Here is a 13,101-nt window from a genome sequence, read left to right as displayed (position 1 = left end):
AACTTGCTGACTTTATTATCGCTTTATGTGTATGTTAATCCACTCATGAAAGCTTTAAGTATATCAGGGACCAAACACTGACCGGAGTTCAGTGCCTGATAACTATGACAAGGTAGGAAGCCTCTGTGCAGCCGGGCTCACTGCTCCCGGCGTCCGCTAGAGGGCAGCACCGAGGCAGCAGGCGGTGAGAGAGAGAGCCGTGCTGGAGCGCCGCTGCGCCGGTAGAGCAGCCAGACTCAGTGGAGAGCTGGTGGAGGGAGGAAGGCTGCCTCATGCCACCGGGGTTTACCGGGAATTAATCACCTGACGTCCAGCGGACTCTGTCGGTTCTAGAAGAGGGATATATAACACACAACGAAAAAAAAAATGCATCTTTTGGGGATTTGGACGCTAATGGCGGCTCTGCAGGTAAAAACAACCCAATGTTTTTTACACCGAGGCAGCGCCGCTCGGCGGAGGCTGCAGCGGGATAACAGTGGGACACGCAGCGGGACTCCGCGGGTAGCGGCACGGTGCTGCTGCTGTCGATATCCGTGCTTAGTTAATGCTTTTATAAAGTCATTGCTGTGCGCGACTATCGTTTAAAAAGAAGAAGAAAGGAAATGGTCACATCACAGCGCTGTACTTGCGGCACAGGGCTGCTGATCCCAGACCTGCTCCTGGTTTCCGCCGCACGCGAAAGACACCGTCCTTTATCAAACAAACACGGATGGAGCTCTGCGGGGTCTGGGACCGACTCAACGCGGCCGTACAGGCGGCATATGTGACGTTACCGTACGGTCCCTGTGGTGAGCGCGTGCCGTCCTGTGTCCCCCGTGACGCGGTGCTAGCTCTCGCTCGAAGCAGGTGCTTGACTTCTGGGTCGGGCTGTGGTCCAGTTGAGTCGAGCTGAGCCCCCTCCCTCCCGGTGCGCAGCGGCTCTGCTTCTTGCGCTGAGCACGCGCCGATCTCCATTTAAATAAAACGGCTTTTTTTGTTGTTGTAAAGGTCGTCTCATAACGTTTAACGTGCACACGATGGGAGCGAGGCGGGTTTAGGAGCCGTGTCTGGTCCTGTCTGGTCTTCAGCGCGTGCTGCGGCGGTGCTGTTACTGCAGTCATTCCACAGAAAAGGCAGCCATCCGGCTCAGAAGAACCCCGCGACCCGGAGTGGTCGCGCGAGGAGGGGGTGGGGCAGGACCGGACCCTGGGGGTCCTGAGGGACCGGACCCTGGTGGGGTTGGAACAGGAACTTGGTGGGGTAGGGACAGGACCCTGGTGGGGTAGGGACAGACTCCCTGGGGGTTACAGTCCAGACATGATGTTCAACCCATTCCCAGAAGTAAGGCTGGTCGTTAAGGACCACGCCAGTGTTTCCATCGCGGTTCTATTTGCTGTAACTCTTGTGCAGCTCCTGTCCTGATTGAGCACTCTTTGACTCAGTATTTCGTGGGGGGTTCAGTCATTTCAGCTGCACAACAGTGCTGGAAAACTTTCAAATTTATAAGACTAGGGTTTGGACAAATGTCTGGCATCAATGTTAAGGAGACAGTTCAGCCCCAAAATCTAAAATAAATGTTTTTCTCCCACCTATAATGTTATTTATCAGTCTAGATGGTGTTGGTGCCAATTGTCTAGTTTGGGAGAGATCAGCTATTGACTGTCAGTCATTGGTTAGTGGACTGACGTTATGAAGCCTTCTCCATTACGGCCATGTTGTTTTTCACAACCAATGAATGGAGGTTAACGTATTTAGCGTGTGGATTAGTGATGTGGAGACAGTGTCGGTCTCTGGTAGCTGCAGAGACCTGTCAATCACCTTGTAGTCCTGCCCTTAGGCGTCCCCCTTTTTATGGTCTGTTTGACTCTAAATGACCATAATTTACTGAATGAACATGCTGTGCTGAAGAAGATTTGAAACTAGAGATTGAGACATAAACTAATGGTAGAATGTTTACTGAGGGAATACATTAAGAGAGAAGTAGCGTCAATTATATAGACTTCTTTACAACCTAAAGAGTCACCCCTGGTGGTCAGGAGAGATAATGCAGGTTTTAGGACACTTCCAATATAATGGGACTCCATGACTCTTAAGGTGCTCAAAGCACCCTCAGAATAGATTTGATAAACTCAAGAGCAATGTCTCTTTTCAGAACACTGGACCCGGTTACTAAAAATAATCCAAAGACCTTGTTGTGAGCCGTTTGATGTAAGAACTACATGTATCTCTTGTCCTTTGAGCACCACAAGCCGAGTAACACATAGTCCCAGTACATTTGCAAGAAGAAACATTTTTTGTTCTTATTTTGGGTGGACTGTCGCTTTAAGGAGGCATTATTCGTATTCATCCAGAAAACACAGCCAGCAAAAAAAAACATGGAGCTTGTAAATGCCCCTCGAGCAGGATCCAATGTCGACGGAAAAAGAGGTGATACACACTTTGTGGAGAAATCAATAGAGGGGACAGTGCTGTGCCAGAGGGGGTCAAAGGTCAGGGCCTAAATGAATCCTATCACCAGTGCCCTGCTATACCTCTAAAACAGCAGGGTCAGCAGTCTCACAGGGTTATTTAAATCCCTTTCAAACATTTGTCTTTTTAGCTTTTTGTAATGGCTTTGATCAGATGTTTTAAATGTGTACCTGAAGACACCTTTACTGTTTCCTACTGTATGTGGCTGTGGCATGAATGCGTATCAGGTATCGTGATATGATTCATGATTTAGTTCCACGTAGCTCCGTATCTTACCGTTTACTGAGATAGTCTACATCCATGAACTGCAAGGGGTGGAGCATCGGTAGAGATAACAATCCCCCTGTTTCCCAAAGCCTTTAGCTAAATCAAGAGCGGATAATGGAAGTTGATTAGGTTTGATGTTTACTCTCCTCCCTCCTGATCACGACCCGGTTGGTTGACCTTTCCCCTTAAAGGTTGGTTGGTGCAAATTATTGTGATATATGGATCCCGTACTTGATGATATGGATGCAGATTTATTTTTGATCCAGAAAAGGGCCATTTCTTTGTCTCACTGCAAACCTTTTCCTTCTATATTATGTCTGTTGGAATTGATAAGCCAAAAAATGAAACAGACAAGGTTTGGTTAAGCCGATGAACCAGATGTCAAGATGGGTTTAACTTACTGCCTGCATTGGGGAAAAGAAAATGAGAAGAACCCTTAGCTCCCGCTGCACCATGTAAACAAGTGATGAATGTCTATACAGTTTGATAACCGGGGAGGTAGAAAACACACCAGAATAAATGAGTGTTGCATTCTCTCTCCTCACCATCAGTTGGCGACTCCTCTGGTTGTATAGAAGTCTATATAAATAACTGTACTTCTCTCTTGATTTATTCCCTTCGTAAACATTGTAAACATGGTGCGAGAAGGCGATTAACAGGTCTCTATCATGGCGTTGTCTGGTCTGGGAGCTGTCAGTGTTTTCTCTTCATTCTTATTCAGCATTAGTACTGGACACACAAGATGTTGTCTGTGTTAGTATTGTCACAGCTACGTGTGACTGCTGTTTCTTACTGGAATATGTCATACTTACATACTCATTTGTTTGACTTGAGATGTGGAGATTGGACTTTCATTTACATTAAATGGCTGAATCGTTCTACTTTGAACTCTGAGCAGTTTTTTGAGGATATTTACATTATATTCAGGAGATCATAACTTTGATTTACATTTCTGACACGTTTTCAGGTGAAATGAAAGCTAATTCAGAAGATTTTTATTCCAAACAGAATGCCTCTGATTTGGGTATGAATTAAGGGGAAAATGAATGTGTAACACTATAATAAGGTGTTATTAATGGATTCAAGTGTACAAAATAGCATTGCATGTACCACTTAATTTATACCGTAACGTGACCTTCAATTTAAATTTCAGGAACAAATTCTGGGGTTTTACACCAGCCATGGGGATAATTCATTGATTGTAATATGTTATGGTATTTTCTATGCATGGTTTTTAATAAGTACAATCCCATGAGATTGACCATGAATTTTCCCCTGATTGCAATATTAAGGTCTTTTAAGGTATGAATAAAGGAGGACAAGTAGAAACCCTGTGGAGAAGCAGGAACCCCAGAGAGGCTGCTCTCAACACATTCCCACACTCACCTATAGTTTATTGTGGAACTGAAACAATAAACCGATTCATCAGCTTACAGAAAATTACCCAGTCACCATTTTTGAGAATTGATTCATTCATTCTTAAAGGGCCAGTGTGTTGGATTTGGCAGCGTCCTATCTGTGAGGTTGTATATTGCAACCAACTGAAACTTCTAAGTATGTCGCAGAACTGTTGGCTCACGCGAACACAAGAAAGTAGAGCCGTGTTTGGTTTGTCCGCTCTGGGCTCCTGTAGAAAGTGGCGGTGCACCATCAGGTCCGTGAAGAGGACCAGCTTCATGAAGACATGAAGGACTCATTCTCAAGCAGTGGTTCTCAAACTGTGGGGTGCAACCCTCTAGTGGGGCGTGGAGGTATTACAGGTGGGGCGCGAGGGAAGATGCAGATTCTTAAATTAAAAAAAAAAAAAAAAAAAAAAAAAAAAAATATATATATATATATATATATATATATATATATATATATATATATATATATATATATATATATATATATATTTTTTTTTTTAAAGAATCCTTTATCAATCCCACAGTGGGATAATTATATTATTCTCTGTATTTTACCCATCCTTAGTATTTAGGGAGCTTTGTGCTGCTGTAAAGCACTGGGGCTTCAGTGTCTTGCTCAAGGACACAGAAAACAGGGACCCAACCGGCTTACTTGGTAATCTTTTTGCTAAATATTAGGTTTTTTTTTTGCACATTTATAACTTTATTTGCATTGTTTTACCAAAGGTGATTGCACATGTTATTATTTTTTGTCAGATGGAGAAATCTGGTTTTCTTAAAAAGGGATTTCCATTTTCTTTAATCTATTAATTAAAAAAGCACAGATGGAGGAGTCTCAAAAAGTTGGACCATTTTGTTCCAATGTTGTTGGGGCGGTGGGGCCCAAACATTTTTTTCCTCCAAAGTGGGGCGAGACAGAAAAAGTTTGAGAACCACTGTTCTAAGGAAACAACCATTTAGATTTAGTTGATGAATATAATTATATTCCATTTCTGCCAAGACATGCTCCATACTGTTCCTGTAAAACATCCCAGTGATCTTTACCTTCATTGATTGAATGCTATCTTTGGGGTTTGGACTCCTTGGCTGGTTCGACAAAAGAAAAGAAGCTATTTAAAGACCATCTTTTGTCTGAAATACTCTGATGCACACTTTCTCTAGTTACATGTTTTGCCAAAACATTGCATCTATTAATGAAAAAAAGAATCACCAGAATAGATAAAGGAAATACTTGTTAATTTGACAAACTCAATAGTTCTTATACTATATAGTGCAATGATGACTTTGTAATGGAACACAATGAAGCAAACCAAAGTAACGGAGAAGTCAAATAGTTCTGCGTTAGCGCCCTAATTCTAATACATGTAGGTCATTGTGAGTCCCGAGCTCAGTTGAACTCAATGAGCAGCTGTTCGTTGGTGGAACTTATCAGCGTCTTCTTAATTTCTGTTCAGAGTACGAGCTGTTCTCTGAGGGGTGAGACTATCAGCTGAACCAGGGGAGAGGTCACGTCCTGCACATGACAAGCCGGTACTTCTCTAATCGGAGCGGGATGGTGGGAGGCTGGCCTCGAAGAAGAAGGCCGGATGTTGAAACTCTGTTATCAGAGTGTCTCCACAGAGGAAAGGCCTCGTCCCATATTGACTGTGGATGCGCCAACAGCTCAGGGAGGAGATCCCTCCGGATCCTTTTCATTTAGCTGGAGATCTGGCTGCTCGTCACATGGGACTTTCACCCGAGAGACCTCTGTTCACGTCCGCGTGAAACCACTTACTAAACCTCACCGTATAGTTCCGTGGTCTGAACGTAAATTGAAAAATTGGGTTTTCAAAACAAGCAGTGTGAGAGGTTGAAACGCTTCTTTGTCAAAGCCAAGCGGCCGAAGCCCGGCTGGCCCTGCACCATTAATCCTGAAGGTGCTGTTCACTGTATCCTGTCGGGTTTAATCCTCCTCAGACAAAAACAAGGATGAAACAGGTTTTCTTAGCTAATCTACTTATTACATCGTCAATAAACTGCTACATCATCTGGCCTTTTGAATATCAGAGAGAAGTCATGATTACCCATCTGCCAAATGAAATAGTGCACTCTGATATAAAATACAGAATATTTAAATGATCAAATGAGTATTTAAATGTAAATATTACTTACAAGCTGCTGGGTGTGTCTTTTGGCGGGATTAAGTCCTATTTTATATCTATACAGTACTATGAACCGACATATTGTTCCCCTGCATGACCTCTGCCCCCCCCCCCCCCTCCCGCCCCTCCCTGCCCTCTAAATGTCCCCACTGAAGCCTGTGCAGCGTCACGAGAAGCACAGCATCCGACCAGAGCCGCACTAAGTGTTTTTCTCCCCCATTCCTTCTGCCAATAGGGGGAAGAGATAAAAGCCGGACGCGCTCAACCAAAACCCCTCCTCCTCCTCCTCCTCCTCCCCCCCTCCTCCTCCTCCCAAACATGTCAGTGAGGGTTTAAAGTTTTTAGGTTAAGTGGAATCAAACCACAGCACCCCCTCTTTGCTTCACTACTTTAATCATGGAAGAGCACGCATGCACGCACGCAGGCACGCACGCACACACGCACGCACACACGCACGCACGCACACGCACACGCACTGCAACAGATGCCTATATGAGGAGTGGGAGTAGTGGGGGGTAATGTCGGGCTCAAACAAGGAGAGACGCTCGTCTAGACTAGTTGTGGTTGGGATAAATTGACCCAGTTGTCTGCTGGTTATTAACGCTGTCCTGTCCGGTCTAAGGTGGGTTCATGTTCCCTCCGACACGCAGCGTTCCTTCTCCTGCTTCACTGTTGCACAATTTGCACAACAAACTAAGTCACCAGTCTGCTTGTGTCCTTGTTCACAATGCTTCATCAGAGACTTTGATTTAAAACCAGGCAATAACATGTGCTGCATTATCGGCTTTCCAGTTCTCCTGCTTACGAAAATGTACTTTGGAATGAAGCGAAAAAGAAAACACCACCTTCCAACTGCAGACAATCACAATGCATTCAATGGAATTCTCTCTCTCCCTCTTTCTCTCTTTCTTTCTCTCAATCTTTTTCTCTCTCTCTCTCTCTCTCTCTCTCTCTCTCTCTCTCTCTCTCTCTCTCTCTCTCTCTCTCTCTCTCTCTCCCCAGCTGGTGGCTCTGGGTGGAGAGGCTGAGCGCTCGTCGTCAGGCGGGTCGTTGCCGTGCACGAGGGGCTTCACTCAGGAGGACTACGTCATCGAAGTGGACCGAGAGCTGGCAAAGGGACAGGCCGTCTTCAACGGTCAGCACGCACGCACGCACGCACGCACGCATGCACACACACACACATGTAGCTCCAGTAGTAATCCCCTGCTGTTGGGTGGGGGTTGTTGAAGAGTCCTGCTGACATCTGAACCATATTGGAGCTTGAAGGGACTGAGTTTGAGGAGGAGGATTAGACTGACATTAGACTGGATGTGGTCAGGCCTGCGGTGACCCGATTACTACACTTTAGGTATTTCAGTGACCCACAGCTGAGGATGAGTCCTCCGTATCTTGGGAATAAAGTGAATGTGTCGATGGTTTGGTCCGGCAGCCGTGAGCAAGTGAGATGATCCAACAGGTCTGTCGAGAAGAGAGCAGCAGTTTGTCCCAGAGAACATAAACATCCCAATGGGTTTTTCTAAAGCGCGTCACTGTGGATCAGTTGACGAAGAACCGGGATCAATCAGCATCTGTGTGGATGTGGGGGTGTATGTCAGCTGAAGCTACTTTATTAACATAAAGAACCTCATTCATAGTATTAATTTATTAACATAAACAGCCTTGTTCATAGTATTACTTTATTAATATAAAGAACCTCGTTCATAGTATTACTTTAGTAACGAGGTTGGGATATAAATAGAAGAAGGAATATAAAGTGAAACCTAGGGCTGATCGCAGTACAACACCAGAGAGAGCAGATCAATACAGCAGTTTGATCAGTTTACAGCAGTTTGATCAGTTTACAGCAGTTTGATCCCTTTAAAGCAGTTTGATCAGTTTACAGCAGTGTTCATCAACAGTGATTCAGTGTTTCCCCGACCATTATATTTGCGGGGCGCCCCCCTGAAAAAAAAACCCGCCCGCCTGTAATTTTCTCTTTAGCGCCAGATCACAAAATGTCATTTACGGTTCTCTTTCCTATAGAACAGATTTACACCTTGTTCTGTAATTAAACAAACTAAACGGCCGTATTTTATTGATCGGCTCTACACACAGCTTGTCATGTATGTCTCTACGTGGTTGCGCGAGTTCCGCCCCCATGCGCACAGACGCTTGCGCGCATACAGGTGAGCACTGAGCACCCGGACAGAGAGCATCGAAAAATATGCCGCGTGAAAAGTAGACAACTAAGTTATATCTGCGTTTTATACGCTCCCAGGTTGAAGATGGCATCAGTAGCTCTCCTGCAAGGAGCACGGGAGCAGCTCTCTGAACGATGCTCTCTGAACTGAAAGTGAAACGAACGTGCCTTGTGTCTCTTGTACCAACAATGAACTGCTGGCTTCACACATTACAAAAGTACACGGACATAAAACTACACGGACATAAAACTAAGTCATTAATAAATAAATGGAGAAATATCTGTACTGTCGGGCAAATGTTTAGTTACGCCGTTAACAGGTTAAACTTGCGCATCCGCGACACGCCGATTCTTGGCGTTTTGCCAAAAGTCAATGTCCAGAAGTCTCCGTCAGGTTTTTTCTGCTGTTTCATCTCCCACAAAAGAAAACACATCTCAGATCAACATGGAGCCTGAACTGAGAGCAGCCTTATCCTATCTACAACCCCGTTTAAAAAATATTTGTAGAGGAAAGCTGCTGCTTCCCTCTACAAATATAGCTCACTGCAGCCACTAATACTGATGCAACTTGATGCTCACATACCTTCTCCAATCACCTTCAATGATGAGCTAATGACACATCATTAGCAAGCTGTGAGAGAGAAGAGAAAGCAAAAATGGAGAAAAAACAAAAAGGTGGTGTAGAAAAACTCAGGGAAAAGAAAAAAAAACCTCTCGCAACTGATGCTGCTGAGGGCAGAAACATAATAAACATGTTAGCTGCTGCGGGGGCCGGCGGCGGTGGCGTAGCCTCCGGCTTCGGGGCTTTGGCTGCGGCGGGCGCGGCGGGTCCCTCTCAGGAGGAGGTGTTGTCGGACAGTGAAAGTGAAGCTCCAGCTGCCACGGTGGTACAGGAGAGGGAGGAGGAGACTGGTGGTGGTGATAGCAGGTGTGTGTGCTCGCTAACATGTTGTGAATAAACACTCATTCACTAAATGTTCAGAAACGTTGTCTATAAACTTTACTTGACATAATAGATAGCGTGTGGTGTAAATCGAGTTCTAAAGTGTTGGAAAATGATATACTGTCCTGATTAATTAACCACTATTTCATGGTGGTGTTGTTTGAGCATGCAGATCTGCGTTTTCACAATTTTTCTAATTACAAATCAGGTCACCAGAGTTAAAGTGTTTTAAGTATTAATACACTTTTTTATTGCCCACTGTCCAATTTGTTCTAATATGCTTTACCTATTTTTTTCTGTCAATGTTTATGGTTTATTGTCCATGCTTTTCTTTTTTGAACACTTATTTATGGACATTTTCACATTAAATTACATCAAGTAAGAGACAAGGAGACAATGACCCATTTCACATTATACAGTTAAAACTAATGAAACACTGAATAATAATTAAACATCTGCATACATATTCGGGGTGTTCAAACATATTACGTAATTCCTAATACTATTTCTCTACTTTTCACGTCCAGGTTTGAGCCCAGTACATCATCTCTCTCCCCAGAGACCTCAAGCCCACCCATTCATTATATTATTGGTAATATTCAGTATAGTAGTGTTATTCAGGGCTTGTGTGATTATATCTACAGTACGTCAATGGACCAAGTTGGCACAGTATCTGCGCGCGGATTGTGGTGGGCCAGTCTGAACCAAAAAGTCCAGGGCCAAATTTTTGTCCCAGTCCAGGCCTGACAACGATTATCTGTGTTTGTCTTCATGATTGTTTGTTCTCGTGAACGGCCGAATGATACATCACTTTAAATGTTGCCGCAGCAAGAAATTGTGGGTCGGCATTATCTCCTTTCATAAAGGAAGGTCCCACGTTTCCTATGCTAAAGGAGCTAAGTAAGGAAACATTGAAGTTCCTATCCTTTGCGGTAGAGCTCTTGTCATGGCAGCCACTTGGACACTTCCAGAGAGAACGGGCCCCAGAGAGGACACAGGGCCGGTCCTCTCCGGGGGCCCTGTCCTCTGCAGGACCCATCCTTTACGGGCCCCGTCCTCTTTGGGGCCGTCACCGCTGTGTCGTCGAACATGAGTTTCTGTTCCTAGGAAACCGTCTTGTTTAGCTTTCCATATCTAGCAGCGGCGTTTCAGTTTAACAGAAGGAGCTGTCGTCGTGCTCAGCACTGTGAGCGTGTAGAAGCGTATGAATATGAATATGAAGCAGGCTCTGGCTCAGGCTCTGCTGTCTGGAGGAATAAAAGGTCAGGCAGGTCCTCTTCCTCTGCTGGACTGGAAGTGTTGTTGTTCTTTAGATTTTATTCCAAAAGAATTCATGAAACAGAGCTAACCAGCCGAGCAAGCCTTTTCTGACCACAGCTGTGTGTGTGTGTGTGTGTGTGTGTGTGTGTGTGTGTGTGTGTGTGTGTGTGTGTGTGTGTGTGTGTGTGTGTGTGTGTGTGCGCGTGTGCGTGTGCGCTTCAGTGGAGCTGTATGAGCTCTGAGAAGTGTAACAAGGCAGCAGTGACTGAAGCTGACAGAGCGGTGAGGGAAGCAAGAGGAGGGTTTCAATGCTAGTGTGTCAGAGTGTGTGTGTGTGTGTGTGTCAGTGTGTGTAGGTGAAAGGGGGCCGTGTTGTTTATTCAGTCAGTGTAAAAAATAGTAATTTGCTACATCATATGCAGCGAGCGGGCTGCTGGAAAGATGAAGAGAGAGATAGTTTGTGTGCTCTTGGTTATTGTCTGACTTCCCACATCTCAAACTGTTCACCATTAAAAACTTCCAAACTGTTTGGCTCCTCTGTGTGAACCCGAAAAAGAAAAGGAATCCTAATACGGTGTCCTGGAAAATAATGAGTTTTAGCAGAGATAAAGAACACTGCTTACTTATAGCTTCACTGAGCTCAAGTGTTCTTACTTTATTCACGCTTTTACACATTAATAATTTAAAATATTTTAATAAATGGTAATGGCGGTTAGAATTATTCCTGTTAGCTCATTAGTTTCCCATGTTAGCAAGGCTGTAAATAGCATCATACCTACATACCCAGTGTGCAGCAATCTGCTTACAAGTCATTTCTGGAAATATTTCATTTGAAAGCGTGAGCCTTTGGGGAGATAATGCATTCAGTCGTGATGTTTTGTGTCTTTCCGTCTGTCCAGAGCTAATTTCACATACTTCTGGACTCGTCAACCTGATGGTGCTCATTCAGGACTGCATGCTCCAACTCTTGTGCTGGCAGGGATGCCTTTTAAACACATATTATTGATTGGTTTTGTTGTTTCAATGACTTATTCGGTAGGGTCTGTCAGGGACAACCACAGCTTCAGTACCAAAAGGCTAACGCAGATTCCTTCTGTACCATCCTTGATCCGCTAACGGTAGAAAGGCTACCAAGTGAGTAAATCCCTGTTTTTGTTATTTTCGCCTCCATCTTGACTATAATGGAGCCGGGAGGGACAGTTGAGATTCACTTGTTTTGTAGTCGTCTAGAATTGGCTCGTTTCAGTTAGATTCTGTTTGTTTGCGGTGATCGACGGAAATTTCACAGAAAAGAAGGTTTTGAACATGTTGGCTACAGACGCACCGATGCTGCTCTTGGACGTGGGTTTATACAATAATGTATCATTATTTTAATAAATAACAAATCAGTACATTTATATCTTTGTATATGTTTGGTACAATTAGTTTTACAAAGTGAGGGAAGCAATGTTTAAGTCAAGCTTATTGTTCCACATAAAACAATGATCCCAGTCGCTTGCACACTGAGACATGCAGCTTCGGATCAGTACTTCATCAGAATCTGGAGTAGCGTGGTGCGTCCCTAAGATCAGCATTTTGTTGACTGTTACGTAGCTAAATATATTTGGAACAGGTGTTCAAAGTTTAATGGACAGATGTCAGTATCGGCTAGCTTTTTTTTATTCTTTTTTTGTTTTGTTTATAATATGTGTTTCCAGATGAAATATGATTAATATTTCCTCCCCATGATACTAAAAAGACAGTCAGTCTGGATGGAGTGTTTGGATCGTTTGGTTTCTCTCGGTAGCGGTGTGAAGGAGTCACTGAGCCGCTTGAAGATGATTGGAGGACCGGCGCGGGGTTACAGTCTGATGGCTCTGGGCGCTGTTAATTATTTAATTGGAGCAGAGGATGATTGAATAATGAATGAGAGGATGGAGAGGAGATACATAATTATAAACAGACCGAGTGTCTGGGGGACCGGGTGCGAAGGAAAGGAGGTGAGGGGTGCTGAGACGGAAACGGCCAGGAACGGGGAAACGTGAAGTAGCGCTGAAGGTTATATGATACAGTCTGTTTTCAAAACTGTCTTCAGGCTTTTTTGATTAAAGAGTTCATCCAAAGTCCTCTCCATCTATCTCAGTCGTCTCTGAACAGCGTTGAACTGGATACCCGTCAGCTTTTATGGAGCCGATCCATCAAACATTCCCTGAATCAGGCCCAGTCCAATTTGCATGATGTAAATGTGAATGTAAATCAGCTTTTATAGCCTCCATGAAACCTAGTCTCTCCATTTAACCTGCTGTTAGGACCAGTGGGCTGGGAGCAGTTGTGGGGGTTCTGGTGCCTTGCAAAAGGGCCCCTAGGCAGGACCCGGGCTGCCCCATGATGCACACAGATAACGTGGAGCTAACATTATTAGGTGTGGAACAGTGTGGCTCCTTCCACAAGTCCTGGAGGAAGAAAGACTAAAAGTCA

The 13,101-nt window shown here is 44.4% G+C and overlaps 1 protein-coding gene across 1 annotated transcript in view; it reads left to right on the top strand.

Moving 5' to 3' along the window:
* Window positions 1-245: 245 nt before the first annotated feature.
* The window catches only part of LOC137795618 (cadherin-2-like), a 74,637-nt gene continuing 61,781 nt past the window's right edge, over window positions 246-13,101 (top strand). Inside the window, exons 1-2 of the mRNA XM_068593212.1 lie at window positions 246-408; window positions 7,265-7,397. Of these exons, the coding sequence (XP_068449313.1) occupies window positions 367-408; window positions 7,265-7,397 (175 nt within the window). The 5' untranslated portion in view covers window positions 246-366. The remainder of the gene's footprint in view (window positions 409-7,264; window positions 7,398-13,101) is intronic.

Source organism: Clinocottus analis, unplaced genomic scaffold (assembly GCF_023055335.1).
Source record: "Clinocottus analis isolate CAN_PGR_092001 unplaced genomic scaffold, fCliAna1.0.p SCAF_29, whole genome shotgun sequence".
NCBI classification, from domain to species: Eukaryota; Metazoa; Chordata; class Actinopteri; order Perciformes; family Cottidae; genus Clinocottus; species Clinocottus analis.
The sequence above is the reverse complement of the archived record's forward strand: the minus strand, read 5'-3'. Positions and strand labels throughout refer to the sequence as shown.